Source organism: Phyllostomus discolor, chromosome 8, assembly GCF_004126475.2.
Source record: "Phyllostomus discolor isolate MPI-MPIP mPhyDis1 chromosome 8, mPhyDis1.pri.v3, whole genome shotgun sequence".
Lineage (NCBI taxonomy): Eukaryota > Metazoa > Chordata > Mammalia > Chiroptera > Phyllostomidae > Phyllostomus > Phyllostomus discolor.
Window position 1 is genome coordinate 80176945 of NC_040910.2, and position 26216 is coordinate 80203160.

Consider the following 26216-nt stretch of genomic DNA (forward strand, 5'->3'; position numbering starts at 1 on the left):
CAAATTCAATTGGATCCTGATTTTTTACAGTTTTCTTTTACACTACTGTTTTATTTTTCATTCATCTTTTGATTTGGAATTATTGAGAATTAGTGATGCAATGTGAACCATACATAATTTACCTGAGCATCTGATGATATCACCAGACATTTAAACCACAGATAAAGAGGACCTATGAGATTGTCACTGCTTACTTTCATTTCAGCAAAAGTCTTACATTTGGAAGTCTTCTCACCTGACACACTAACAGACTCAGAACCTGGTTTATGGTTTACTGTGCTCACTAATCTTTGTGTTCCTTCTGTCTTTGTAGAGTGTTTACTATGACCTTGTTTACCTGGTTACTTGTTTAGACAGTATAAGCCTCATTTAGGTGCCCATTGGCATTGCCACCTCCAGAAATGAAACTCAATGATTTGGCTGAATGAACTTGTTGTTAGGACTAGATGAATGAACTGGATACAATTCCATATCAAGATGATGATGCTTTGTGGATTCAAGCCTATCCCCACTTTGGAAAAATCTAACAGACTTTCTGTTCCAGTCTCAAACCCCATTGCCTTGTCTCCCTTATATGAGGCAGGGAGAGACTTCCATACCCTACCTGGGCAGGGACTACAGCCCTTATCAGCAGGGAGCAGTTATTGATAAGAGAATCACTCTCTCATCACCCCTGAAGGATTTTAGAAATGGAAGTCTGTGAGATGGGGAATGAGACAGGATAATAGAAGCTAGGAAATTTCTGGGCAAGTGGAATGGGGAAACCGAGATGAGAGAATTAAATAAAGCCAAACAGTTAAGCACAAGACCTCATCAGACAATACATAACCTCCCTGGGCATAAACCACAGGACTCCAGGGAAGAAAGGAGGAGTTCCTTGTCTATGAATCTTTCCCTTTCTTCTCTCCTCCTTCTCCTCTCTCCTTTTCTATTGTTTTGATCTACATGGTTTCATACTTATAAATGAACCAACCTACTACTGCAGAAAAAAATCAACAGAGAAAATAATTTTTTCAATAATTTCCCAATTAAAATGCCCAACCATCCAGACAGTAGTGCATTTTTTAGTGATTTGAAGTGTCAGACAACCTGGATGGAACACAAATATGAAGCCATGTTTTATGTGCCATTCCTCATAAACCCAGTAGGGTTCTTTTCCAATGTCACCTTTTGGAGTTGTACCTGGTTCTATTACCAGTTCTCATCTGAATCTATTGGGAAATGGCCAATTCAGCTTTTGTTTCTTGAGCAGGAACCTCTTGATCCTGAAAGTCTCATAAGAAGACATGGCAAAGAAGAACCAACGGCATGGACCATGATGGTGGAGAGAGAGAGACTCTTGTGTCCCGTCTCTTTCAAGGCTTTAGAATAGAGAGATGAGAAATCTTGGACACAGTGGAACATTCCAAGTGACATGGAGGTCAGGGCGGCATATTAAATAAACTGCCTTTGAATGGCTTCAGCACTGAGGGAAAAAATGGTTGAACAGGGACTAGCAGCATTGGGGAGGAGGGGCGAGGAGCTGAGAATTAAAAATTACCTGAAGTCCAGCAGGTCCCTGAAATGTGCTAGACAGGAAACCAGTGTGCTATCAGGCAAGTCTGAAGGAGGAGATAAGGGTCACCTAGGCACCAAGTGGGTAGAAGGTGCCCAGGGTCATGCATATGTCTGCACCTCTCTTCTTTCTGAACCTTGTCTGGATGCACCAGAGTTTGCAAAGACTGGCTTCTTGGAGAGGCTCTGGTGTCCCCTCAGCTGAGCCTCCACCCCTGTTATATTCCTGGATCAACTAGAATTTAACTGACTTGAGTGACAGACAGCACTGCTGAAGCAGAAAGGAGGGAAAGGAAGACAAATTCTTCACAATCCTCTGCAACACCTGGGGCACTAGAGACAACATCTCTGTTTAGCGGGATATGGAACAAGTGGAACTCTCATTCCGTGCAGGTCGCACTGTGAAACAATACAACTTTAGAAAACAAGTCAGGAGGGGTGAGAACATACCCCATGTCCACGGCAGCGTTACTCACCATGACCCCAAAGTGGAAAGAACACAAATGCGCATGAATGGAGGAGGAAGGAACACATTTTGGTGTCACACGATGCAGTGGCCCCAGCAATAAAAAGGAACTGGGACACAGGAAACGTCAGAGGACCTCAGAGTGGAACAAGGACCCTGGGAGGGCACGAAGACATCTTCTGGGCCCTGGAAGTGCTCTGGAACTTGACCTGGATGCTGGTCCCACAGCTGTTTCACCTCATCCAGCACGCTAGGATCTGGGCATTTTATCTCTGTAAACAATATCTCAATAAAGTATTGTGGAAAAAAATCAAAACTCCTGGGGCCCCGGGGACCAGGGGAGAACAGGGACAGCTAGAGTTCTAGCAGACAAGCATGAGGCATCACAGCTGCTTCAGAGGTGACTCACAGGGAATCCAACTGACAAGGAGAGCCACAGGGCCCCCTGCCCCAGATCTGCAGAATGGGACATTCTCAGCCTAACTGAGACACTGGGTGTGGCATCTCCCAGGTGCAGTGCCAGGGCCAGTCAACCTCAGCACAGAGACGTCATCACCTTGCAGTCACGGTGACTTATTACTAGCACGCAGTTCCAATCTTAAGGAGGAAAGGGGCAGCCCTAGGAAAAGTTCCTTCTCAGACTCTGTTATTCAAAATCCAAGATCCTGACCCAATGTTCTCGGTTCGCTGAAGTGTAGATCAAAAGAGCTGTTCAAAATGTCTGGCACTCCTCACCCTTGAGGATGGCCACTACCCAAAAACCAGAAAGTGACAAGTGTTGAGGAGGACATGGAGGAAGAGCCCTTTGCACTGTTGGTGGGCATTTAAATCGGGGTAGGGGGGAGTGCAGGGGCTGCTGCCATAAATGTAGTATCATGGAGCCCTGGGCTGGGATCAGACTTCCTGCTTTGGTTTGGGAGAGCTCAGTCCTCAGGAGGCTGTTCCAGTGTTGAGATTTGCATTCAGCCCTTGGGAAGGGGTCCTGAGGGCCTCCAGTGAGGAGGGAAGGGGAAGGGGATGGGCTCCTTCCTGTCTCCATTGTGCCACAGATTCATCCCCTGGTCCTAAGAGCCCCTGTGACCTGGGTCCCCTCAGGCGGCCCCACCTTCTCCAGCCTGCCCTGCACAGGTCCTCTGCATGCCCACCTCTCTCTGTTCTCCTCCCTTTCCCCCTCTCCTCCCATGGGACCACTGTTTCTTCCTGTCTGTCTGTCCCTTTGGTCAGGACCCAGCCTGACCACTGATGACCATCTCTTAGGCTCAGGTCTTGAAATGGAACGAGTGTCTTCACTTCAGCCAGCAGCTGGGTCTTTGGTGCTTGCAGGGTCCTGGGTGCTGTCAGGGAATAAAAGGAGACCTGGGCCTGACCCAGCTGAGTGAACTGAGGGAACTGAGTGACCCTCAGAGGTGGGTCCAAGGCCCCCTGGAGGACCTAGTATTTCCCCTTGGAAGGGGGACTAGAGGGGCTTGGAATGTGGCACAAGGACCGTGAGAAGTCACCTGGGGGAGGTCAGTGTTGTCTCCCACTGTGTGCGTTGTTCTTTCCCAAGTCACACTTTGCAGCAGGTCAGCACTCACAGTGCATGTACAGCACGTAATTATTATGCATTGTACACACTGTGGTGTGTGAGGGGGAGGTTGTGAGGCTGGTGTGGGTCCCACCCCTCACATCCTTGGTCCTTTTCCACAGGTGAGAACCCTGTCTGTGGGCGCTCAGGAGCCATGGGGGAGGACAGGGGAGATGCCCATGGGTTTGGGGCACAGTTGAGTTCAGCGGGAGTTTGAATTCTGCCTGAACACAGAGCCTGTGGGAGTCCCAGCGGGACCCTGGGAGCGGGTGTGGGGAGCTGCTCTAGGGAGCCTGGCCCCTCAGTGTGGTCTCAGCGCTGTTGGCCACGTCGTTGGCGGTTCTGTCCAGTTCCGTTTCGTGAATGCTTCTGTTCGAGTTATTTCACCTGTGTTTCTCAGTCCCTCCCTTTTAAGGAGAAAATGTGACCCTTGTGAAAAAGCTTGTAAGGAACCCCTTCCTTCTCCACCCTGTTCTTCCCCTTTATACAACAAATCTAGTAATTAAGGTGGTCAATTTTCAATTTTGCTTTCTTTTTCATGAACATGCCTTTCAGAATAGGATTCTGTGACCATGTTTAAATGGCAGAAACAAAGAAACAAACTAAGACGATTTTGAGCAATTGACAGAAGGCTACTGCAAGCAGGATGAAACATTTCCTGGTAACACACACACGCTCACACAGAACAAAGAAGGCAGTAGTGTAACTGTCTGCTGCTAGCTTTTTTTTTTTTTTTCATTATAATGTACGTGCCTTACATTAAGGCACCCATTTCACAGATATGCATCTCAAATACCAGGTTGCCAGCCATGTAACAGCTTCTAACTAAGCAGTCAGATAAGCATCCAGGGATCCCCAACCCATAGGATCCCCTTTGAAAGCCTTGGGTAACCTAGATAACTGACCACAGTAGTGACTCCACTTTCTCTTCCTGCACCCCAATCTCACCTGGGCACCACTCCCTTGACCCCAGTGAAGGCAGAAATCCAGGACTCTGACCTCTCTCTCTCTTCCTATAACCTTACTGTGTAGCCAGCAGGACCTGTCAGTAATAAACCCTGTGTTTCCCAAGCTCCCTACAACTGCTGCTGAGGTGCATCTTGCTGTCCTGGGAAGAACCACAGGGACCAGTTCAGCCACCACATTGGCTCCAGCTAGGGTTGTGTGTTGGGGGCTCACCACAGGTAGGATGGGTGAAGTGATGCCCCAGGTCATGTCCAGTGGGTACCAGTAGGCTAAAGCCTGTGCAACCAAACTGGATGGTAATTCTGTCAAGGTAAGCACAGAATTACCACCACATGATCCAGCAACTCTGCTCTTGAATATAAACCCTACGTCACTGAAAGCAGGGGCCTGAGGGTATATGCATACACCATGTTTGCAGTAGTGTTGTCCTCGGCAGCTGAGAGACTGCAATAGCACAAGTGCCCATCCCTGGATGATTAGATCAATAAAATGCATGTATATCTGGCCCTGGCTGGTGAAGGTCCCTGGGTTGAGCACCAGCCTGCAAACCAAGGAGCCACGAGTTGGATTCCCAGTCAGGGCACATGCCTGGTTCCAGGTGAGGGCCCCAGTTGGGGGAGCTACTTAGGCAACCACACAATCATGTTTCTCATCCTATCTTAGTCCTTCCATTTCCCACTCTCTAAGAAATAAATACATTAAATCTTTAATGAGATTGGAGCATGTGCTCTGATTTCTACATCGGATCTGTTAAACTGGGAAACAGTGAAAGGACCAGAGTAGATCCCTTAGGAGTGGACAAAGGAGGGACCTCAGGCTTCTTGAGTCCCTGAAGGGCGCCTGGCCCCTGCACCTGCCTGGGGGCTTCCAAACCTACTGAAGCCTCTCAGGTGCATTCAGGACAGGCGGGCAGTGGCCCCAGGTGTCCTCACCCCAGGGCTTAGTGACATTTCTCCGCCCATCACTTACTTGTCAGGGAAACTAGATCCCAGTGTCAGGGAAGGACAGCCTGCTTGGGACCTGTGACAGCCACCTGAGAGCGCTTCCAGGAAGCTGAAAGTTTCCCTTAGGACAGCCCATCAGCATGTCCACACCCCCACTCAGTGCTGAGCCTGCTGGAGGGAAAGGGAACGGTGGCTCACTGCTGGGAGGCTGGGCAGGACCCCGCATTTCTACTGGACACCCCATCATCTCCCTCAAAAGGGTCAGGCAAACCCTGCCTCTCTTCTCCTGCAGCCTGACTCGGCTGCGCTGACTCATGACTGTGCTGAGATAACTGATGAAGTGAATTCCAGCAGAAATGGTTGACGAGACCATCCCTCAGGAGAAGCAGACTGGCTCCTCAGTGCAGATGGAAGCAGCTCTATGGACAAAGGAAACAGAGAGGGTGGGTACGCAGTTGTGACTCTTCAGGGAGCAGTGGAGGCCCAGGCCTTGCTGCCGGGAGCCTCTGCTCAGAAAACCGAACTGATTACACTGACGGGGGCACTGGGAGTGTTGTGTGAAAGGAGAGTGAACGGGTGTATGGACTCAATGTAAGCTTTCCTGATGTTGCAATCACATGGTTCCATCTGGAAGGAACAAGAACTGTTAACTTCCAATAGGAGGGGGGAAGGATTCAGCAGAAATTTTAAAATTATTAGAGGTTGTTCAGGTGCCTTTGGAGGTGGCAGTAATGCTCCACCTGGGGCATCAGGAAGAGGACGCTGAAGCGGCTGGAGGAGGCAATCTGGGGGCACAGCAGAGAAAGAGGCTGCCAAAGGGACCTGGACAGTGGCTTTGGTAGCGGTTCTGGACTTGTCACAACTTGACCCTGAATATTTCATTGCAGACTTAGAGAAAGCTAAGGGTTGGGGTTTTGATGAAGAAGCTGACAGCGATTGGAGAAAGAATGAGAAAAGGGTTATACCACACCCTGAACCTTTAGTAGAGCCCTTGATGAAGTCGCCTGAGGCCACTCACAGTGGAAGGGGCTCATCAACTGTGTATATTAAGCAGTGGCTCCCAAGTCCTGGAATTCTGAAGCCATACAAACAGTAATCACTAGATGTGTGTTGTGTGGCAAAAGAAAACCCCCAAGACATATCCCCATCTGAAGAAACCAGGGAAACAGCACCCAGGACAGTGCCCACTGGAGGACTCGCAGATACACTTGACTCACATGCCAAGGGTCCAAGGGGGGATTTATTTGCTAGTGTTTGTTGCCACCTGTTCAGGGTGGGTAGAAGCCTATCCTACTAGAATGGGGAAATCCTCAAGCTAGTGAAAGGCTTAATGCTGGAAATAATTCCACACTTTGGCCTACCCAACAGCATCCAGAGCAATAAGGAACCTCTTTTCATTTCAGAAATTCCACAGAAGGTTAGTAAATTTCTAGGAATCCACTGGCAACTGCAGACAGATGGAGAGCTCAGGCTTCTGAATAGTAGAGAAGAGGAAACACCCCTGAAGACAAACACAGCCGAGCTGAGTCAGGAAACTCATGTCCACCGGGATGAAGCCTTGCCTATTGCCCTGCTCAGGATAACCGTGGTTCCCTGAGGTGGGATTCAATTGAGTCCTTAGGAAATTGTGTACAGGTGCCATTTCAGGTGATGATTGGAGTGGACAGATGCAGAAAAATGTTCATAGTAGCACCCCCCATGGCCCACCTTGCTGAAGGGCTGAAGGCCCTTGAAAGCTGTCCTGGGAGAGGCTGTCCAGGCCAGCTTTGTGCTCCACCACAGCAAGGCTGGAGGGCACCCACTGCTCCTGCCACCAGCCAACTGCTGGGCTCTGCTGCCCCAGGGCTCTTTGCCCAGCACCCTGGGGAGTCAGGTCAGGCTCCTGACCCCTCCCTTATGAACGGTTCCTATCAGGGGTCCTCCCAGAGCCAGTGCTCCATGCCCAGGGCTGGGGTGACTGGGAGGCCCAGTGGACTCCTGGACATCCATGTCACTGGGGTGCCCAGGGCTCTGTGCCCTGCTCTGCATTACAGTGGAGGTCCCACCGACCAGCCACACTGAGAGAATTCCTTTTCTGGGGTGTAGGCAGGATGGCCTCAGGGCCCTAGACAGGGCAAGTGGCTTCTCATGGATGCCTGTTTGAAGCATGTGAATCCAGAATACCTCAAGGAGCACCACTGGACTGTCAGCTCCTCAAGCGCAGGCCTGTGACTGGCATTCGTCTCTCCAGCCTAGGCCTTGGCTGGGCAAGGTGCCAGGACAGGTCCTCATGCTCAGCTTGGTCCCTATGCAGAGTCCTGGTGGGGAGGGTGCTCATTCTGCAGCCCATGGCACCCCCTCACCACCTCCCCATGGCCAGTGGGCCTCACTACATACTCTGTCGACTATCCCGGCCCCTTCTTCCATGGCAGCAGGGACTAGGACTCGCCATCTCCTCTGGTTTCATGTGACAATCAAGACATCCTTCAGCAGCAGCTGGGGGTGAGGTACATGGCCACCTCTGTGTCCTGGGGACATGCACAGGGTCCGGGATGTGTGTGACACACTGAAGCCCCGGGTGGCTGCCGAGTGAGCCTGAGTAAGGAGCACATGGAGGATCATTTCTTCCAGCTTCAGTTATGGCAGCTGGTGTGTGGGCTAGGGATGCAGGTCCAGGGCATGGGAAAGCCACTTCCCCCACCACACCCTAACCCCTAACACAGGAGGACACACAGCTGAATGACACCAGCAAGGAGCATCTTGTGGCATAAGCACTAGGCAGGCTATTCTGTGCATCTTAAAGCCTGGAGAGACGTTTAGGTGGTTCATGGCAAAGCAGGTGGCGGTGGTGGTTACAGAGTCTCAGTCAGAGTCAAGTGCAGTCTAAGCATGGCCGTGGGGAAGGCCGATGGCTCAGCAGTGTAGGTGTGGTGGGGAAGCTGGGAGAACGCAGGGAGCTGGTTCCAGCCTGGACCCGATGAGTGAGAGGTGGCTGCACCAGCAGAGCTGACACCTGCTTTCTGTTTTCCCCTGAATCCCCAGAAGCGCTTTCATGAAGATATCTTCGGGGCTGTATTTCCCTCCAAGGTGAAAGAGGATGGGGCAGCGGGGAAGCCTGGGTATCCCAGAGCTCCAACAGCCCACCGAAGTTAAAGCAGTTGCCACAAAATTCCAGAATGGCCCCAATTCTCCATTCTCTGAGGCCACAGGGAGATGGTGGGAAATTATATTCCCATCTTCACATCTTATTTCTCCATCTTCTTCCCCCTTCGTTTGATTGGCTACCAAGTAGCAGCATGGACTGAGTGCAACCGCTTGTCTCCTTGAGCCTGCCCCTTCCAGATAATGGAATATTTGGACATCCTTGACACCCTTGTCCTTGTACAGGTACACGTCCTGGTACCTGTAGAGTAAACCAGCAATGCCAGGCCTGGCCAGTGGGTGAGAAGGATGGATTTTTCCCCTGACTTCACCACTGTGAGAGACCACCAGGAGGAGCTATAGCACCAGTCTGTATGTAGCCCCGCCCTTTTAGGGCAGGGTTGTTTAGGCTTTCATATTTAAAACAACAACAACAACAACAAAACCCTAGTCAGCCCCTGAGGGCCATTTAAGCCCTCCCTGTAAGACTCCGTGATGGAGATATTTATATGAAATGCATTTTCTTTTCACCACATTGTGTGTGTACATGTGTGTGTCACAAGGAACCAGCCCTGAGTTATGTAGAGCTGGGCACTGGTGCTGGCCCAGCTTGGCTCTGTGGCTTCTTTAAATGTGTACAAGGGCTGCACACAGGGTGCACGTCTGGGAACCCATGATGGGCGAGGGAGCACCCACCTCAACCCAGCCTCACACAGGAGGCACCTCCCCCATGGGGGCCGGCAGGGGGGCCGTGCTGCACAGGATGCCAGGTCTTTGGCAGAGACTCCGACATCGCCTTCTGACAAAGCCGCTGCATTTTGCTTCGGGACCCACTGCTTCATGAGACTTTGGCCAATATGATTGGGCCCCTGGATGACAAAGCAGGTGAGGTCAAGGCCTTGACAGTGCGTGAAGGACACACATCCTCCATAGGGAAGGCTTCTCAAGGGACTGAGACATGTGTCCTTGTCCCAGTGGGAACGAGGAGGGCACTCAGCCAGGGGTGAGTGAGGGTCCGGTGAGGTCTGGCTCCCAGATGGGGTTTGGTTTGTGTTTCCTTGGCTCCCTGGCCCCCCACTCAGATGGGGTGGGGGGAGGGAGAGGGGACAGGCCAACCTGCAGTGTCCTGGTGGTGCTTGGCACAATGGTGGCCAAGGACATGGTCGCCTAAACTATTGCCCCTGACACAGTAACTGCCAGGGATGTCTCTCCAATGCAGACTCTGATTCAGGTGTGTGTGTGTGTGTGGTAAGGTTCCTCATTTTAAACCAGGTCCCAGGTATGGTAGGTACTCCTGGCTCTGAGACTATTCTTTGAGCCTCTACCCTGGTTCCTGAGGCCCTGGGTTCTTGACGGAGTAGCAGGGTTGGTTGGCATCATGTGCACAAGACCTGGGTCCTCCTGCACTGGCCCAGGGGCTGGCAGACCCTACACACTGAGCCACTTTCCCCAGCACCACCTCCCCCCTAACACTGCGGGACCCACAGTGGAACCACCAGCAAGCCCTCCTCTGGGTCAGCTCCTCCTCACCCCACCTTCCACCTCCTCCCACTGATGACCTTCCCTGCCCTCTGGCCTCCTAGCCCTGCTCTGGCCCTCACAGGCTCTGGCCCAGCCCTTGGCCCATCTCAGAAGCATGGGGCTGCTTCCCGACTTCAACTCTGTTACCAAGCTTCCTGTCAGACATTCCTCCCAAAGAGCCTGAGTCTGGCTGCTTTCTCCCACACCCTTGTGTGGTTTGTGGGGACCCACTGAGAACAGAAATGGGAAGGGTGCCCCATCCAAGTGTGCCTGGGCTCCCTCCTTGACCAGGACCTCCTTAATTCTAGAAACCCACATGTTTCCAACACAATTGATGAACCACAGTCATCCCATGCACATTGGCCACCAGGGATATTTCTTTCTCACTTTATTTGAAGGACAATGGAAAAGGGGGCCTTCCAGCTGAAGAAGGTCCTGTTTGTTGGTGGAGACCAGCAGGTGTCAATCAAGGTCACTTTTTTGGACAGGGGTAAGGGTTGGTGATGGTACAAGGAAAGGGTAAAGGTTGGAGAAAGAGGAAACCTGAGGAGACCACCTCCCTTGTGAGTGACCAGCTGGTGGCTTGAGCCTCAGGAGGACTTGAATGGACACTGGGAAATGGGATCCAAGGTAGACAAGGGGTAGGCTGGGAGCTTGGGAAGGCCCAAGACCCTCCCTTTGTGCCCAAGGGACAGAACATGGGGCTTCAGCCTGCACACGCCACCCCCTTCCTTGGGTGTTAGGATTGGGCAGCAGGAGTCACAGGTGGTGCCCTGGCTGAGGAAGGCAGTCCCAGCCAGCTGCCTTCCAGAGGAGAAGGCAGCCTTCCCCCAGGCGGGCTGCAGCCAGAAGCAGGGCCACACAGGGACCTGGTCACACCAGATCCAGGGCAGGCTGGAAAGGGCAGGGAGGGGCTGGTCTGGCACAGGGAAGGGAAGTGGAGGTGATGAGCGGATCCTGACAGCAATGTGCTCCAGCTGACTCCCCAGGGCCAGGAATCCCACCTATGTTTGCACATGTGTCAGCTGGAGGTCGCCTCCCACTTCTAGGTTGTTGATGGAGGGCAGGTTCTTCAGGCGGTGGTAGTAGTCAAACAGGTGCTGACCGTTCACCGCCACCTTGAAGCAATGACCTTCACACATGATCCACACCTGGACAGACAGACGACCCTGTCATTTGTGGTGCACTTGGAGAGTCAGCAAACCTAAATGCAGGCTGGGTCTCCTCCACCCTTCCTGCCTTCCTCCAACATCCATTGAGCATCCCATGCCCACATCCATCGCATGGATTCACTCTTCACAAACATGCTCTCCTTCCTGTTCTTTTACATATTCTGTTCCCCTGGCATAGAATGCCCTTCCCCCAGGCACCAACCACACACCTGCCCACAGGGGGACCTGCTGATGCCCCGTCAGGGTTCACCCTGGTCCTGCTGGGCTTCCCTGCCTTCTTCCCCCACCTCACCCCTGCTACTCAAGTCAGGAGCCCCCTCAGGTCCTGTCCCCACCCCCATCCTCACTCTCCCACTGCACCCTGAGCCAGGGGCAGGAGCTCTGCCTTGTGCCCCCCACATCTCTGACCTGCACCCAGGAGTGCTCCAGGCTGGCGCTCCTGCAGTGGCCCCTCCTAACTTGTCTTTTCACCCCAAATAGTCTGCACAAGGTGGTCGGAGCACATCTGAGAAAACCCCATCATCCCCCACAACGCCCAGTGAGTGCAGCACGCTTCCTGTGGGCCGGGCTCTGTGCTGAGCCTGTCACAACCCGGGGTCAGTGCATTCTCACGTCTCTGGGAACAGTGTTGCTATTAGCCCCATTTTCCATCGGAAATTTCCTATGGAAATTTCCTATGGAAATTTCCGATGGAAAATGGAGGCTCAGAGCAGCCAAGTCACTTGCTCACAGTCACAGAGTGTCTCTGAGTCAAAGCAGATTGCTCTCAGGTCCAAACACACTAACTCGCTCTGTCAAAGTCCAGATTTTTTTCTGTGGCCCTCAAGGCCCCACATGGGTCGTATTTCAACTGGGGGCAGAGTGTCAGGGTCCATGTACAACACAGATGCCCAGGCTCCTCCCTGCTTGGCCCCAGGCTGAGACAGGCCTGGGTTTTTCCTTGTCAGGTTCTCTGGGTGATTTGATTCTGTCCTTAGGGTTGGGAACCCCCTCTGTGCGATCCTGGCCTCCAGCCTCCCCGACCCCCCATTCCTGCACAGTCCACACCTGTGACCTCACTTTTGCAGTAACAGCTTCTTCCTCCAACCTGTCTGAGAAGGCACCCCTCAGGTCTTTGTGGGTGGCTCCTTGAAACCCCAAGGTCTCCACTGCACTGTGGCCTCTGAGATCTGTCCCCATGTCAGACAGCATGGCCCTGCCCGGGCCTCACTCTACCAGGTGTGTCCCAGCCTTTGGTATCTCTGGGTCATGCTGGAAGAAGAGTTGTCTTGGGCCACACATTTGGACCCAAGAAGTACACACCAAGGCACATCATAATGTAGTTACCCAAGATTAAAGATAGGAGAGAATCTTAAAAGCATCGAGAGAAAAGGAGACAGTTACCTGCAAAGGTGTTCCCACAAGGCTATCAGCTCATTTCTCAAAGGAAAACTAGGAGGCCATAAGGGATTGGAAAGAAGTATCCAAAGTCATGAAGGGCAAGGACCTACATCCCGCAAGGCTATCATTTAGAATGGAAGGCAGATTAAGTGCTTCCCAGATAAGGTCAAATTAAAGGAGTTCACATCACCAAGGCCTTATTATATGAAATGTTAAAGCGATTTATCTAAGAAAAAGAAGAAGGTGAAAAATATGAACAGTAAAATGACAATAGTCACAACTGTCAACAACTGAACCTAAAAACAAAAACAAAGATGAACTAAGCAAACAACTAGAACAGGAACAGAATCACAGAAAGGGAGATCACATGGAGGGTTAGCAGCAGGGAAGGGGTTGGGGGGAGAGAGGGGGAAAGGTACAGGGAGTAAGAAGCATAAATGGAAGGTACAAAATAGACAGGGGGAGGTTAAGAATGGTATGGGAAATGGAGAAGCCAAGAACTTATATGTACAAACCAGGCACAGGAACTGAGGAGTGATTGCTGGAGGGAGGGGGTGAGGGAAGAGGGGGGTAAAGGGGAGAAAACATGGGACAACTGTACTAGCATAATCCGTAAAATATACTTTAAAATAAATACATTGCAATCATAATCACAAAATATTTGATAATGTTTTAAGTGAAGTTTCGATTTTGTGTGGAGCCGATTCACAGCCGTCCTGGCCGCATCGCCCTCGGGTTGGACACACCCACCTACTGCACATCAGGCTCTTTTGCTCTCAGTGAAACACCTGTGCTGACCTGCCATGATTCTCCCCCACCTCCACTGGGAAGTTCGGGGGCAGGACCTGGTCTGCAGGCTTCATGGCTGTCTCCAACTCCCCCAACACCAAGACTACTTCCTGCACTAAGGGGCCTGGATAACAGAGCTCATGAGTCATGAACGAATGAGCGAGTGAGTGAGTGAGTGAGTGAGTGACACCTCATGCTTGGGTTCGATCCTTCACTTATTGGCAGTGTGGCCTCAGGTGAGGACCCTGCACTTGAGTTGTTTCCTACCTGTAAACAGTGGATAACACCACCTCTTTATGGGGGACAGCAATTCTAGGACCACAACAACAAAGACCTGGTGACCACATTCTCTTCTTCTGGGCCCAGCCCTCACCCCAGAGGCCTCAGCTACCATCCAGTTGCTGGGGCCCACAGACACCCCACCCCCCGCCTCACGTGCCCTTCGGAGTCCCTCAGAGCTCCAGGCTGGGGCACCTACCAAGAAGGCCTGGCCTCTGGAGAAGGGCATTGCTTGGGGGAGGCCACGCTCCTCAGGACCCCAGGAGCCATTGATCTGTGTGTTTCGGACCACAGCATTCTCATTGAAACGGGGGTTCAGGTGGAAGGCGATGTCAGTCCCAGAGCGCAGGTTGATGTGGAACCTGGGGGCCGGCAGCTCACATGAGTCTCCCCTGCCCACTGAGCTCCCGGCCCTGCCCCTCCCTGGCCTGCCCAGACCCAGGGGGAAGGCAAGAATGAGCTTGGGGTAGCTCTCTTCCCCAGGAGACCAGGCTTACCTCTGAGCGCTGGGCAGGACGGTGCCTGACACGGTGATGCTCTTGGAGGGGAACACTCCACCGGGGATGGCTGTGAAGTAAGGTATCGGCTGTCGGGGGAGAGGGGCAGGTCAGCCAGCGGCAGCCAGAGCAGTGACTGCTGTAGGGGGAACCTCCTGGCAATTTCCATGAATTCGGACTGTCCACTGAGCTTCACAACTCAATCTGAGAGTCATTTCTTTTCAAGAAAGAACCGTGATGCCTGTCCTTGGTTGTAAGTGCCAAAGGGAAACTTTCCAGGGTGCCTCAAATTAATTCGTGGGCTGAAACTGTCATGAGAAGGACTTTGGCCAGACACAGGGGACACTGGGGCTGAGGAGGGACAGTCACGTAATGTTCTCCTGATGAAGGGACACTGTTGAAGGTGAAAGCTCCTTTCAGCAGCTTCTCATTCATTTGGGTGCTGACTCCAGCTTCCCCAAGGACTGCTCCTCATTCTGTGAGCCGCCCTTCCCCTCCCCCGATGCCCAGCACACACCAACCCTCCACCCTCCACCCTCCCTGAGAAATCACTCACGTAGGTGGGGCTGGGGTACATCACAGGGGGGATCACAGGGTTCTGTTGAAAAGAGCCCAGGACATTCAGTGTGGGGTTGGGCCCAGGCCCAGGCCCCCACACCTCTGAGGGGATGCTCTGACTTGAAGCATCAGCCCCTGGGCCCTCCCTTCACCCCCTCTTATAGCGGCCTGGGTGGAACTTCCTGCCATAGTCCTAGACCCCACCACGGCCACCTGGCCTGGGCCCTGCACAGGAAGCTCTGCTACCTCCAGAGCACCCGTCTGACTTGGAGCAGTGGGAGGAAGTGAAGCAGCAACTTCAGTCTGTGACCAGCAGTTACATCCCAGGGATGTGAGCCTGCAGGGCCTCAGACCCAGATGCTGGGGACACTGCACCCCCCTCTCAGTCACAGAAAGACCAGTTTTCCTGCTGGTCCGAGGGTCCTGCCTATTGGGGCCTCTGGGCAAAGGCAGCCTGATCCAGAGTTTCTGCCAGCCCAAGGGGAGTCTGAGTTGCAAGTCTCCTGAGCAGAGAACCCAGCCCCAAAAGTTCCCACCCTCCTTGCTAAACTGCCCCCGACCCTTCCCTGGGACTAGAGAATTCAGTCCTTGGTGAAGGGGGACATCATAGGGGCTGTGAGCTGACCAGAGTTTTCAACTTACAGAGAGCATTTGTCCAGGCACACTCTGCATGGTATGGATGACTGTTTGAGTCTGGAAGAAAGAAAAGAGGGCTTTAACCAGCTCTCACCGGTGTGAAGACCACCACCTGCCACCAGAGGGCACCATTTCACACACACCCTGGGAGTGGGCTCAGAGCCAGTAACCAGCTCAATGGCCCCGCAAAACCCCCAGAACTGGAGCACAGAGGTCTTTCTCCTCTCAAGGGGATGAGGTAGGGGCAAAAGATTCTTCTGGAGAAGAAATATGGATTCATTTGTGGCCACTAGGCAATTTAGCTCGTCTCTGGGTTCATCAGATGAGCCAACCACCCCTGCCACCCAGACCTGCCCACCACCACCACCACAGTAGGGCCCATGGTCGAGGGGAATGGCCCCAGCTGCCCCTGACCTGTGGTGGAGGCCTAATGCCTGGCCTTGCCTCCACCTTCTAACCCACAGGAGGTTCCAAAGGGACAGTGAGACACTCACCATGGGAGCTGCGCTGGCCTGCCAGAACCCTGGGGGCTGACGGGGACGAGATCATCGAGATGAAAGTAAACATTGGTGCCACACAAGGCAGAGACGACGGCAGAAACTGGTGAGAACGCCTCCCCACACTCACCCTCGCTTCCTTCCTGCTCCCGAGCAAGCCGTCCTGAGCCTGAGGTCAGGGCAGGGCTGCAGGAGAGGGAGCATCCCAATGGCTCCCCCAGAGACAGCACAGGTGTCGGATACACATGCAGAACACAGGGCTGGCCTGGGCTCCCAGAGAGACTCGGCCACCAATGCCTTCCAGGGTCACGTTCCACCCAGAAGGTGCAAACTAGCATTTACCGAGGACTACTGTGTGCCAAGCTCCTGCTCAGGGTTTATGAGGGAGGCATCCTTAGCTTCTGCTCTGCTCGGTGACACAGCCAGGCTCAGAAAGGTTCAGCAGTTGCCCAAGCCTGTCCAGGTGGCCAGTGATAAAATGCAAATGGGCACCCAGCTGGGTCTGACTGTATCCAGCATCCCCGGTCCTGCCCAGGCCAGGGCCAAAGTCCGGCTGCCCAGCAAGGCTTCCTGGAGCTCCTACCTGCACGGTGCCCTACCTGCACCGTGATGGGCCACAGGAAGGCTGGGTAGAGGCTTTGCCCTTTGTCTCCACTACTCAAGTGACCAAAGGAAGGGCCAGGCCCAGCCCTTTTCCTGTCCTGGACCCTCTGTCGACCCAGCAAACTGTCCTTCCTGTCCTGGCTAGGGTCCGCTTCTGCTGGCTATGCAAACCACATTCCTCATTCATTTCTCCAGTCCCTCCTGCATTCCAGGCCCTGTGCACAGGGCAGGGGACACAAAAAGTGCCAAGTCACAGTTCCTAGCTCTTGGGTGTGGGGATGGGGTGTGGGGAGTGACAGGGACAGACATGTAAATACAGTTACAACAGGACATGGTGACTGGCATAGCGCAGTTGTAAAATGTCCGAGAGGACCGGAGGTGGTGGGGCATCCTGCCATCTGCCCCACAGGGAAGGTGGCCTGAGGCAACATTTAAGCACGACATTAAAGGGGAGTTAGTGACAAGCTGGGGGTAAAGTGTCAATGGGGACTTCTGGCACCAGGACAGCAGATGTAAAACCCTGGTGGCCCAAGACAGCCTGGAGGGAGCAGTGGGGGCCATGTGAGTTTAGTTTAGTGGGTGGGATGGGAGGCCAGGAGGTGGGCTGGGCACCTGGGGTAAGGATCCTCCCCATCCCACTGGGGAGTGTGGGCACTGCTGAGAAGGGCTTGGGGCCTTTGGGATGTTTAAGCAGGGAGAGGATGTGATCGGATTTGCTTGTGAGAAGGTCACTGTGGCAGTGGGTCGGTGTGAGGGGGTAAGGGGCCAGGTGGTCTGGATCAAGGCACCGGCTTCAGGAAGGAGAGGCATTGGAGCACTGGAGAGATATGAAGGAAGGGAGGGAAGGACCAAGGATGACCCCCCAGGTCTCAGCTCTGGGCACCAGGTGGATGCAGATAGGGAGTCTGGGGTGGGCAGGAAAGGGCCTGTGGCCCAGGCCAGCCTGCTGCCTGGAACCAGCCTCTGTCTCAGACCCTCTGTCCTTCCTGCCGGCTGCCCGCTGGCTGGGTCACGTGAGACTCACTTTCGATTTGCGCCCCTTGGGCTTGGGTGGGAAACAGGCTGTCTGGGAAAATTGCATCCCGGAGAAGGCAGGCTGGACAAGGATGATGCGAGTGTTCTGTTAAAACAAAAGGAGCCTCGGGGTGAAGAGAAGCGCTAACAGAGCCAAGGAAGGGCGGAGAGGCAGGCGCCAGGGCAAGAGGTGAGAGCAAGGCAGGCAGAGAGGCAGGAGGGGCCAGCTCGGGGTAGGGAGGGGATGGGAGGGGTCAGGACAAAAGAGAGAGGAGCTCATAGTTGGTGAGGGCTTAATGGGACCTTTTCTCATCTCAGCAGTGCACCCAAATGCCAGAAAGAGTGCCAACCGCCCCCATGCAGCCTTGGGGGCCCTGCGGGAATAAGGTCATGAGGCCCCACTCCTCCCAGTCCTCACACCATGCCTGACGGTCAGATTATCACGGGCTCTCCCCCAGGCCACCAACATCTTTGGTAAAAGGCACATAGAAGTTGCCACCCCAACCGCTGTTCAGTGCAAGTGGAGCGGCACCAAGTACATTCCCGTTGGTGCGCAGCCGTCACCCTGCTCAGCTCCTGAGCACAAAGCTCCTCCTGACCTTTCAGAGGTTGGCAGCACAGGCAGAATTGCCAACCACAGAGAGAGCGTCAAAGAGTCCCTGGTGTGGGCCCCTGTGAGCCATTGCTTGTTTAAGATTCTATTTATTCATGTGTAGAGAGAGAGAAACATCCATCAGCACCTGTCACACATGCCCTCACCAGGTATACAACCCACAACCCGGGCATGTGGCCTGACCAGGAATCGAACCCCTGACACCTTGCCTTTCGGGATGATGCCCAACCCACAGAACTACACTGGTCAGGCCCATGTGAGCTGTTTTGTGGCATCTGACACGTGTCCCCTCACAGAGCTCACACAGTAACACAGGGGTGGCCGAGACCGTGCCTCTTCCACAACTGAGCAGATGAGGGTGGGAGAGGCAAAGTCACTCGTCTGAGACCCCACAGCTGCTGGCAGTGGCAGAGCTGGCACCTGAGCTCGGCTTCTCTCTGGAGCCACGTGGCCTCCTAACCAGGGTGCAATGGAGACTGACAGAGCAGAGTGGTAAGAGGAGGGAGGCTGAAGCAGGCGTTGTGGACAGAGCTGGAGACACAAGAAGGACAGGACAGGGAGCCCAAGGTATGACCCCAGTCACCTGGGTAGGGAACTGCCCGCCTGGTACCTTTGGGCCCACCCAACAGGGCCCTAGACCGGGGGCTGCACCCAGGCCTGGGGAAGGGGCTGGTTGGACAGTCTGACCTGGAAGCTGATGTTGGTCAGTCCCACAGTTCCAGTGACAGACATGGCGTCCACCTTGTGGAACGGCACGCGATGTGAGTACTGCGTGAAGAAGTTTCCATTCACCATCACCTGTCAACAAGAGTGCATACTTCAGCATTGGGGGCCAGACAAGGGGGGAACACCCCTGAGCCACCGGGACCCCTGCTTCTAGAAACTAAGACCTCTCAGGTTTTCACCTCCCTCCCTTTGGGTCGGAGCACCAGCCTCCGGGGCTGCTCCAGTTACAAGAACTCACGTGTGACCCCAAGTGCATCCCCACCCAGTCAGCCCCTGGGTTCCAGCTCCTGGCTGCACTGTTCTTACCGTTGTTTGTTTATTGAAGTAGCTTTGTCTTTCCCATCTTAGCTCACTGAGGTGTGATTTGAGCATGCACATTTGAACATGCATAAAATGCTCCTGGGGAGCAGAGGACAGGGGACCCAGGTTGCACAGCGAGGGGCTGGGAACACCCACGTTCCCACAGCGAAGCACCAACACAGCCCCGTCTCCCCACCCAGTAGCACCGCTCCACCTGCAAAAGCACTTACAGCGCCGTGCCAGGCTAAGCCATCCCTAGGTCCTGGGTAAGGGCTGCAACAACGTCACCCCACAAAAAATAAAGATCATGCCAAGGACCTGGAGAGCACCATGGCTACTGCCAGGGATTGGAATTAACTTGGTAGCTGAGGCCAAAGAACACGTGGAGACTCATCCACTCCTTACCCCCCAGTAACACAAGACCAGGTGTCCCTGCAGGTGCAGGTGAGCGTGTGTACGGTCCTGTCGTTGGTGGAGGCGCTGCGTGGGTGACTGCTCACCTGGCCTGAGAGGGCAGGGGCTCAGGCAGAGGGAGGGCGGGAGGAGAGTCCTACTCACCTGGAACTCCTTGCTCTGCACCAGGAAGCACAGCTGGAAGGGATTCCCCCTCTGGAAGGGCATTTGCATCTTCCTCTCCTCTGTCCCCCAGCTTCCTTTCTGCTTTGTGTTGCAGACCACATACCCGCCCTCTTCAAAGCGAGGGTTGAAGTGGAAGGCAATGTCCTGGTCACTGAAGCCGGTCTGAAAGTTCACAGCAAACCTGGGCCCAGGGACATGAGAGAGTGTTCCTGTTTACTGCCCATGGAGGGAGCTGGAAGGCCTCTTGCCCCTGACTTGCCTGTGTGCGGGAACCTGCGTGCAGCCCCTGTGGCAGCTTTGCTCCCAGGATGCCTCTGTTGCCTTCCTGTGTGTTCACCTAGTTGGCACTGAGTGTGTTTTTGTGTGCTTATTGCATTATGTCCTTTCCAGTGTGACTTTCTAAAGATAAGTAGAAAATGGGTAAAGGAAAATGCTGACACCAGGGAGAGGAAGCATACAACTGATGACAAATTTGTATGGAAGGTGCCGACGGGGAGTGTGCCTAGAAGCGGGAGGCTTGGGTGGAAAGTGGGCACTTGGTAGAGGGCAGCCCAGCTGTGTGCGTGCAGGAGGGAAGAGGACAAACGGACTGGTGACATTGATGGAACAGCCCTCTGGGATTGAGGCAGAGGGGCTTCCCGGAGAGAGTTAGGTGCCCAGAAGGGCCCCGGAATGCGGTGTATGCAGACCCCACCCAGATCAGGAACAGCCCACACCTGCCCCCACCTGGACTTTAGGAGAGACCCCTGGGCTGCAGGAGGTCGGAGCACCTGGCAACCACGGGCTCTGCCCTCTTCCCCAAGGGGCCGGGAATTCAAGCCCAGAAAATGTTTGTATTTTGAATGGACTTAGTAATATCCGGGAAAGAACTTGAAACAGAAAGTGCCTTAGGTAAAATAAACAGCAGATTTAAACATTTCCATTTAAGCCAAATGGCTTTGAGTAAATGAGGGCAGTTGTGGGTAATGAAGGAAGTGTTATTTTGCACCTCTGGGTCTTCGTGTGCACAGTTCAATCCTAGACCTTAATCATCAGCATCTGGGCTTCTGGGACCGTGAGCTCCTGCTTCCCTGAGTCTACGGGGCATCTATGATAAGGGCTACTGGCGGGTGCTACTGATGCTACTGGCGGGTGGCAGGGGTACCACCCAGCGTGGGCCTGGGCGGGGCCCTGCTCACCCAGCCTCCCCTCAGCCAGGCACAGGCAGCTTGGAGGGTGTGGGGGAGCCGACCAGAGCTGACAGGCAGCATGGCTGGCAGAGGGGCGCAGCGAGGCAGTTCCAGGTACCTGGTTTCACTGGACTGGTGCACAATCCCGGTGACAGTGATCTGAAGTCCCTCCTGGAGGCCCCCATGGATGGACCCAGTGAAGGGGACGCTCTGCAGGGAGAAGAGGCAGGGTGTCAGTGGGCTGGCCTCCTTCTGGCCACGCCCCTGGCACTTGCTAGTGGCCGGCCTGGTGTGTCAGGCAGGGAGATTGGGGCCCGGTAGCAGTTGGGAACTGAGGCAATGGCCCCAACCAGGTAGTTGCACACACACTCTGAGACTGATAAGGAGACCTCCAGGCTCTGAGTACGAGACTGATAAGGAGACCTCCAGGCTCTGAGTACGAGACTGATAAGGAGACCTCCAGGCTCTGAGTCCGAGTGACCGGGAGCTGACCTCCCATAGGAGGAAGCAGTATGTACTTCACCCTGAGAGGGGAAGGAATCAGGGCAGAGGGAGGGGCTGTTGGACCCCAGGCCAAGCTCCCAGCAAAGGCCCCAGAGCCCTGGTTGAAGACTCAGAAACCCAAGGGACCCAAGAGGCTGCCAGCCTATCCTAAAGCATAACCCTCAGGCTCACCTGAGAAGGTCTAGGGGAAGGCATCCTCTCACCTCCTGCCCACCCCCCATTCAGCAGTGGGGGCCATGACCTTTGCCCTCCCAGTGACCTGGGGTAGCACCTCTGCCTGGGTGCTGTCTGCAGCCAGGGGGCAGCCTCCTCCTTCTCTCCTGCTCCTGGGCTCCCCATTCCTCCCCCAGGCCCTGGGCACCCTCTGAAGCCCTGATGGGGTGTCTCCACGCCTCCCAGGCCCCGTCAGCACAGACTTTGTCCCATTCCCTCTCCCAGGCCACTGGGAAGCAGCAAAGGCCATGGTGAGGCGCTCGTCATTGTACAGCCAGACGTAGTCCAGGTTTGGGTCCTCTGTCTGCTGTTTGTTACCTGAGGGGCCTTGGGGAGCTTATTTACCCTCTCTGCCTCAGTGTGCTCATCTGTAAAATAGGGACACACCCTACCTGCTGTGTCGGAGAGATGACTCAGTGAGAAGAGCCTGGGGAGGAGAAGGGCACATCCCAGGTGCCTCTCCCCCACCCTCCCCCCTGGTCTCCCTGGGCAAAATCCCCACACTGCTTGCTGCTACACTGGCAACGCTGACCTCCAGAATGCCTTTAAAATCCAAGGTGCTCTGTGATCTGCATTGCCCTAAGAGAGAGCTCCCAGCTCCTGTCAGTTTAATGTTTTTCTTTGTTTTGTTTTTCCCTCACCCAAGGACAATTTTTCATTGCTTCTTAGAGAGAGAGGGAGAGAGACATCAACTGGAGAGAGAAGCATCGTCCCTTCCCTCCCGTTTTTGTCCTGACTGGGAATCGAACTTGCATCCTTTCCTCACAGGAAGACACTCGCACCAACTGAGCCACACCTGCCCGGGCCCATGGTTTTCCCCACCACACGGCTTCTTCACAAGGAAGCACAGAACATCCTCCCTCCAGGCTTGCTGGGTCCTTCCTTGGACCAGACAGCCAGTCCTATGCTGCTTGTGCCCCCAGCTTCCATCCTAGCCCCTGAGGAGGCTGGGCCACATGGGGCTGGTGGGGGGCAGGAATGGGGGGGTGAGGCCCCCAAGAGAGGCCCTCATGGTGGTCAGCTCTTCAGCAGAACATCCAGGCCCCATGACCACGCATGACACTTTGGAGGAAGAAGACGATCATTCCTGACTGCTGGAGTGAGGGGGACACCAGAAGGAGAGACCATGTGGGGTGGATGGGTGCTTCTGGGACTGTGGGGGTGACACCCATCCTCATTTCTGTCTGGACTGCGAGGCCCTGTTTTAACTGCTCATGGAGGGTTTTCCTTCAGATTTGAAAAACTGTGAGTTGAGGGATTAAAAAGTTAAAACCAGTCACCAGGATAAGAATGCGTCAGGGCCTGGAAGGAGCCCTGGGATCCCCCATCAAACAGGAAAGGAGCCTGAGGTCACATATTCTGACCCTGAAGCCCCCCAGAGCACCAAGCAGGCTGGCTCAGCTTTCTCTAGCTCCACCACCAAGGAGAGCCCAGGGGCTGGTGACTGCAGGGGGAAGCAGGCCATGCCAGGGGCCCTGCTGAGGTGGCTGCAGTGTGAAGCCCAGGCAGCAACCACCACAACAGCCTCTGCCCCCAACACTGTGCTGCTGCCCACCCACCTGTCCCATGTCCCCGCCCAGAAGGGTTCTGTCAATACAGCTACCCGCCCCTCAGAAAACTCTTGGCCAAGGCTGGGAGAGGCTTTTATTAACACTGTGGGGTGGGGACCAGCAGAGGGTGACCTCACAAGTCTCCTGGGCCTGGGGCTGCCACTTGCTTGCCTCCCCCCATTACTGCTCTCCCTGTGGGCACCTCCCTCTCTGGAGGTAAATACAGGCACCTCCCTTCTCTGCCACAACCATCCGGGCACAGTTGGCAAGTGGCCTCAATGTCCCTGAGCCTCAGTTTTCCCATGAATGCCGTGGGGATCATAAAGCTCAGAGGGTCTAAACAAAGCCACCTGCACACAGGGCCCACACAACTGGCACAAAGGTGTGAACCAGCCCTGTGCATCCCACATTGCAGGGACGGCCCCATGCCTCCCTCCCTCCCCAGAGGGCCCCTCACAGCCTCCCCTGAGCTGCCCCTGCTTGTGCACTCAACCAGCAGGGAGCAGACCCCTCAGAAGTCTTCCCTGCTGCCCCCACACCCCTCCTCAGACTAAACCCGTGAGATCACCCACAGTGTGAGGGGCTCTGTTCTAGCAACCTAGAGTGCACCTCACTGACCCCTCAGCCTGATTCTGGACATGGTTCAAGGATTCTCCCTTTTTCACAGATGTGGAAACTGAGGCCCAGAGAGGTAAAAGTGGCTTGGCTGCGGTCACTTATTTCCCAGCCAGTAGATGGCTGACTCCAGGGAGGCCACCTCCAGGGGAAGGAGGCCGTGCTGGGTTCTCATCCTCCCAGATGCCCTGTGTACTTCCCCTTTCCTTCCCACAAACCATCAGTCTCCTGGTGATGACCTCTTCCCTCCTTCCCCTCAGCAGGAGGACAGGGCAGGCACCCACTGGGAGCTCAGTCAGCACTGTCCAATGCACAGATCCAGATTACCCACCTACCCCACACTTCTGCCCTTCTGTGTTCTCCCTGGGAAGCCCCTTTCACCCCCTGCCACCCAAGTGTGGTGTCCTCAGAAACCACAAGGTGCAACCCTGGAGAGGCAGTAGCTCAGCCTGGCAGCACCGCCCATGCCCGGTGCACAGAAACTCACTGGGTTCATGAAGGGAGGCTGGACGCTGCTGACGTTCATCTTCCACCACCTCTGTGGTCACGGCTGCTTCTCACAGCAGCCAGGCACTGCTCTGCACTGAGGAGGAGTCAACAAAGAAATAGAAACCAAACCAACCTGGCAATAACTCAGTGGGGAGGAGCCAGGAGCCAGAGGAAATGGGTCTAGACAAAGAGGAAGGAAGGGTTCTGGGGGAGGAGGGACAAGCTTGGAGCTCAGGGACAGGAGAGTAAAGGCTATTGCCCTAGTGCCCTTGCCTTCCTCTCCTCCTGTGCTCCACCTGGAGACTGAGCCAGGTGGGGTTCACTCATTCAGAGAGCCTGGTCGCCCTGAATGACAGCGAGTTTCCAGATGCTGCTGCCCATCAGTGAGTGGCTGTGTCTCCTGAGCACTCAGTCAGAGTGTCCAGAGAACAACTGTGCTACTGGACAGAGTCGCCCTGGTAGACAGGGGGGTAGGGGTGGAAGGCCTGGTTATACCCATTGTACACGCACAGAAACGGGCTCAGAGAGGCACAGAGATCACATGCCGTGGGTCACACAGCACACTGGGGGCAGCCTGCACTCCATGAAGATGCTGACGTTCTCCAAAGGGTATTTCTTTCTTTTAAAATCCTACTCCTCACATAAAAGCATCATCATGTCAAAGACGTGTACATGATAGTGTTTCTGTTTGTAAACGGAAACCCTCACATGGAGGCTATGACTTCCCTGGTTGTAGTGCTGCCCTGGGGGCTCCTAGTCCCCACGTGGGGAGCTCACCTCCCTCCTCTCCTCCCTCTCCTCTCCTCTCTCCCTGGTTTTTAATGGCCTCACATATGTTATTGTATCAACCGAGTATTGTCAAAAAAATCACAGAGAAAAATCATTTTTTTCAATAATTTCCCAATGAAAAAGCCCAGCTGTGGGGATAGTAGTGACCTGTTAGTGATTTTGAGAGGCAGACAAGCTGGACGGAACATAAATAGGGAGCCGTGTCTGATGTGCCAGTCCTCACGCACCCAGTTTGGTTCCTCCCCAGTGTCTCCTGGTTTTGCACCTGGTTTTGTATGAGTTTTTATCCGAGCCCACTGCGGAATGGGCCAATTCAGCTGTTGTTTCTTCACCGGGAACTTCTTGATCCTGAAAGTCTTGTGAGCAGACATGGCAAAGAAGAACCAACAGCACAGACCATGATGGTGGAAAGAGAGAGACTCTTGTGTCCTGTCTCTTTCTGGGCTTTAGAATAGAGGGACCAGAAGTCTTGGACATAGAAGAACATTCCAAGAGACATGGAGGTCAGGGTGACACATTAAATAAACCGCCTGAAATGGCCTCAGCATCAAGGTAAGAAAACAGTTGAACAGAAAGTAGCAGCATTGGGGAGGAGGGGCAAGGTCCAGTGACAATAAACTTACCTGAAGTCCAGCAGGTCCCTGCAATGTGCTAGACAGGAAACCAGTGTGCTACCAGTCAAGCCTGAATGAGCAGATACAGGTCACCTAGGCGCCAAGTGGGTAGAAGGTGCCCCAGGGTCATGCATATGTCTGCACCTCTCTTCTTTCTGAACCTTGTCTGGATGCACCAGAGTTTGCAAAGACTGGCTTCTTGGAGAGGCTCTGGCGTCCCCTTGGCTCTATCTCTACCCTCAATGTATTCCTGGATCAACTAGAATTGAACTGATATGAGGGGCAGATGGCATCCCTGGAGCAGAAAGAAGGGAAAGAAAGACAAAGTTTTTGCAATCCCCTGCAGCACCAGGGATTCTGGGGACAACGTCATTGTTTAGCGGGATATGGAACATGTGGAATTCTCATTCCGTGCAGGTCGCACTGTGAAACAATACAACTTCAGAAAACAACTCAGAAGGGGTGAGAATATACACTCACGTCCACAGCAGT

General features: G+C 54.1%; 1 protein-coding gene and 1 pseudogene across 9 annotated transcripts; both read right to left on the bottom strand.

The window, feature by feature from the left end:
* Positions 1-1133: 1133 nt before the first annotated feature.
* On the bottom strand, positions 1134-25481 carry LOC114503055 (annotated as a pseudogene).
* LOC114503054 (galectin-9-like) lies at positions 10499-24413 on the bottom strand. 9 transcript variants are annotated; one of them, XM_028520421.2, is made up of 11 exons: positions 24320-24358; positions 21069-21160; positions 19761-19962; positions 18864-18974; positions 17574-17669; positions 15944-15979; positions 15456-15506; positions 14812-14853; positions 14256-14344; positions 13958-14120; positions 10499-11289 (listed from the first exon to the last, which is right to left on the bottom strand). In XM_028520421.2, the coding sequence occupies exons 1-11, from the start codon at positions 24356-24358 to the stop codon at positions 11143-11145; spliced, it is 1068 nt and encodes a 355-aa protein (XP_028376222.1). In that variant the 3' UTR covers positions 10499-11142. The 9 variants fall into 9 exon arrangements, with proteins under 9 accessions (XP_028376222.1, XP_035889259.1, XP_035889258.1 ...); XM_036033366.1 differs by lacking the exon at positions 17574-17669 and having other exon boundaries at positions 15944-15982; XM_036033365.1 differs by lacking the exon at positions 15456-15506.
* Positions 25482-26216: the final 735 nt, after the last annotated feature.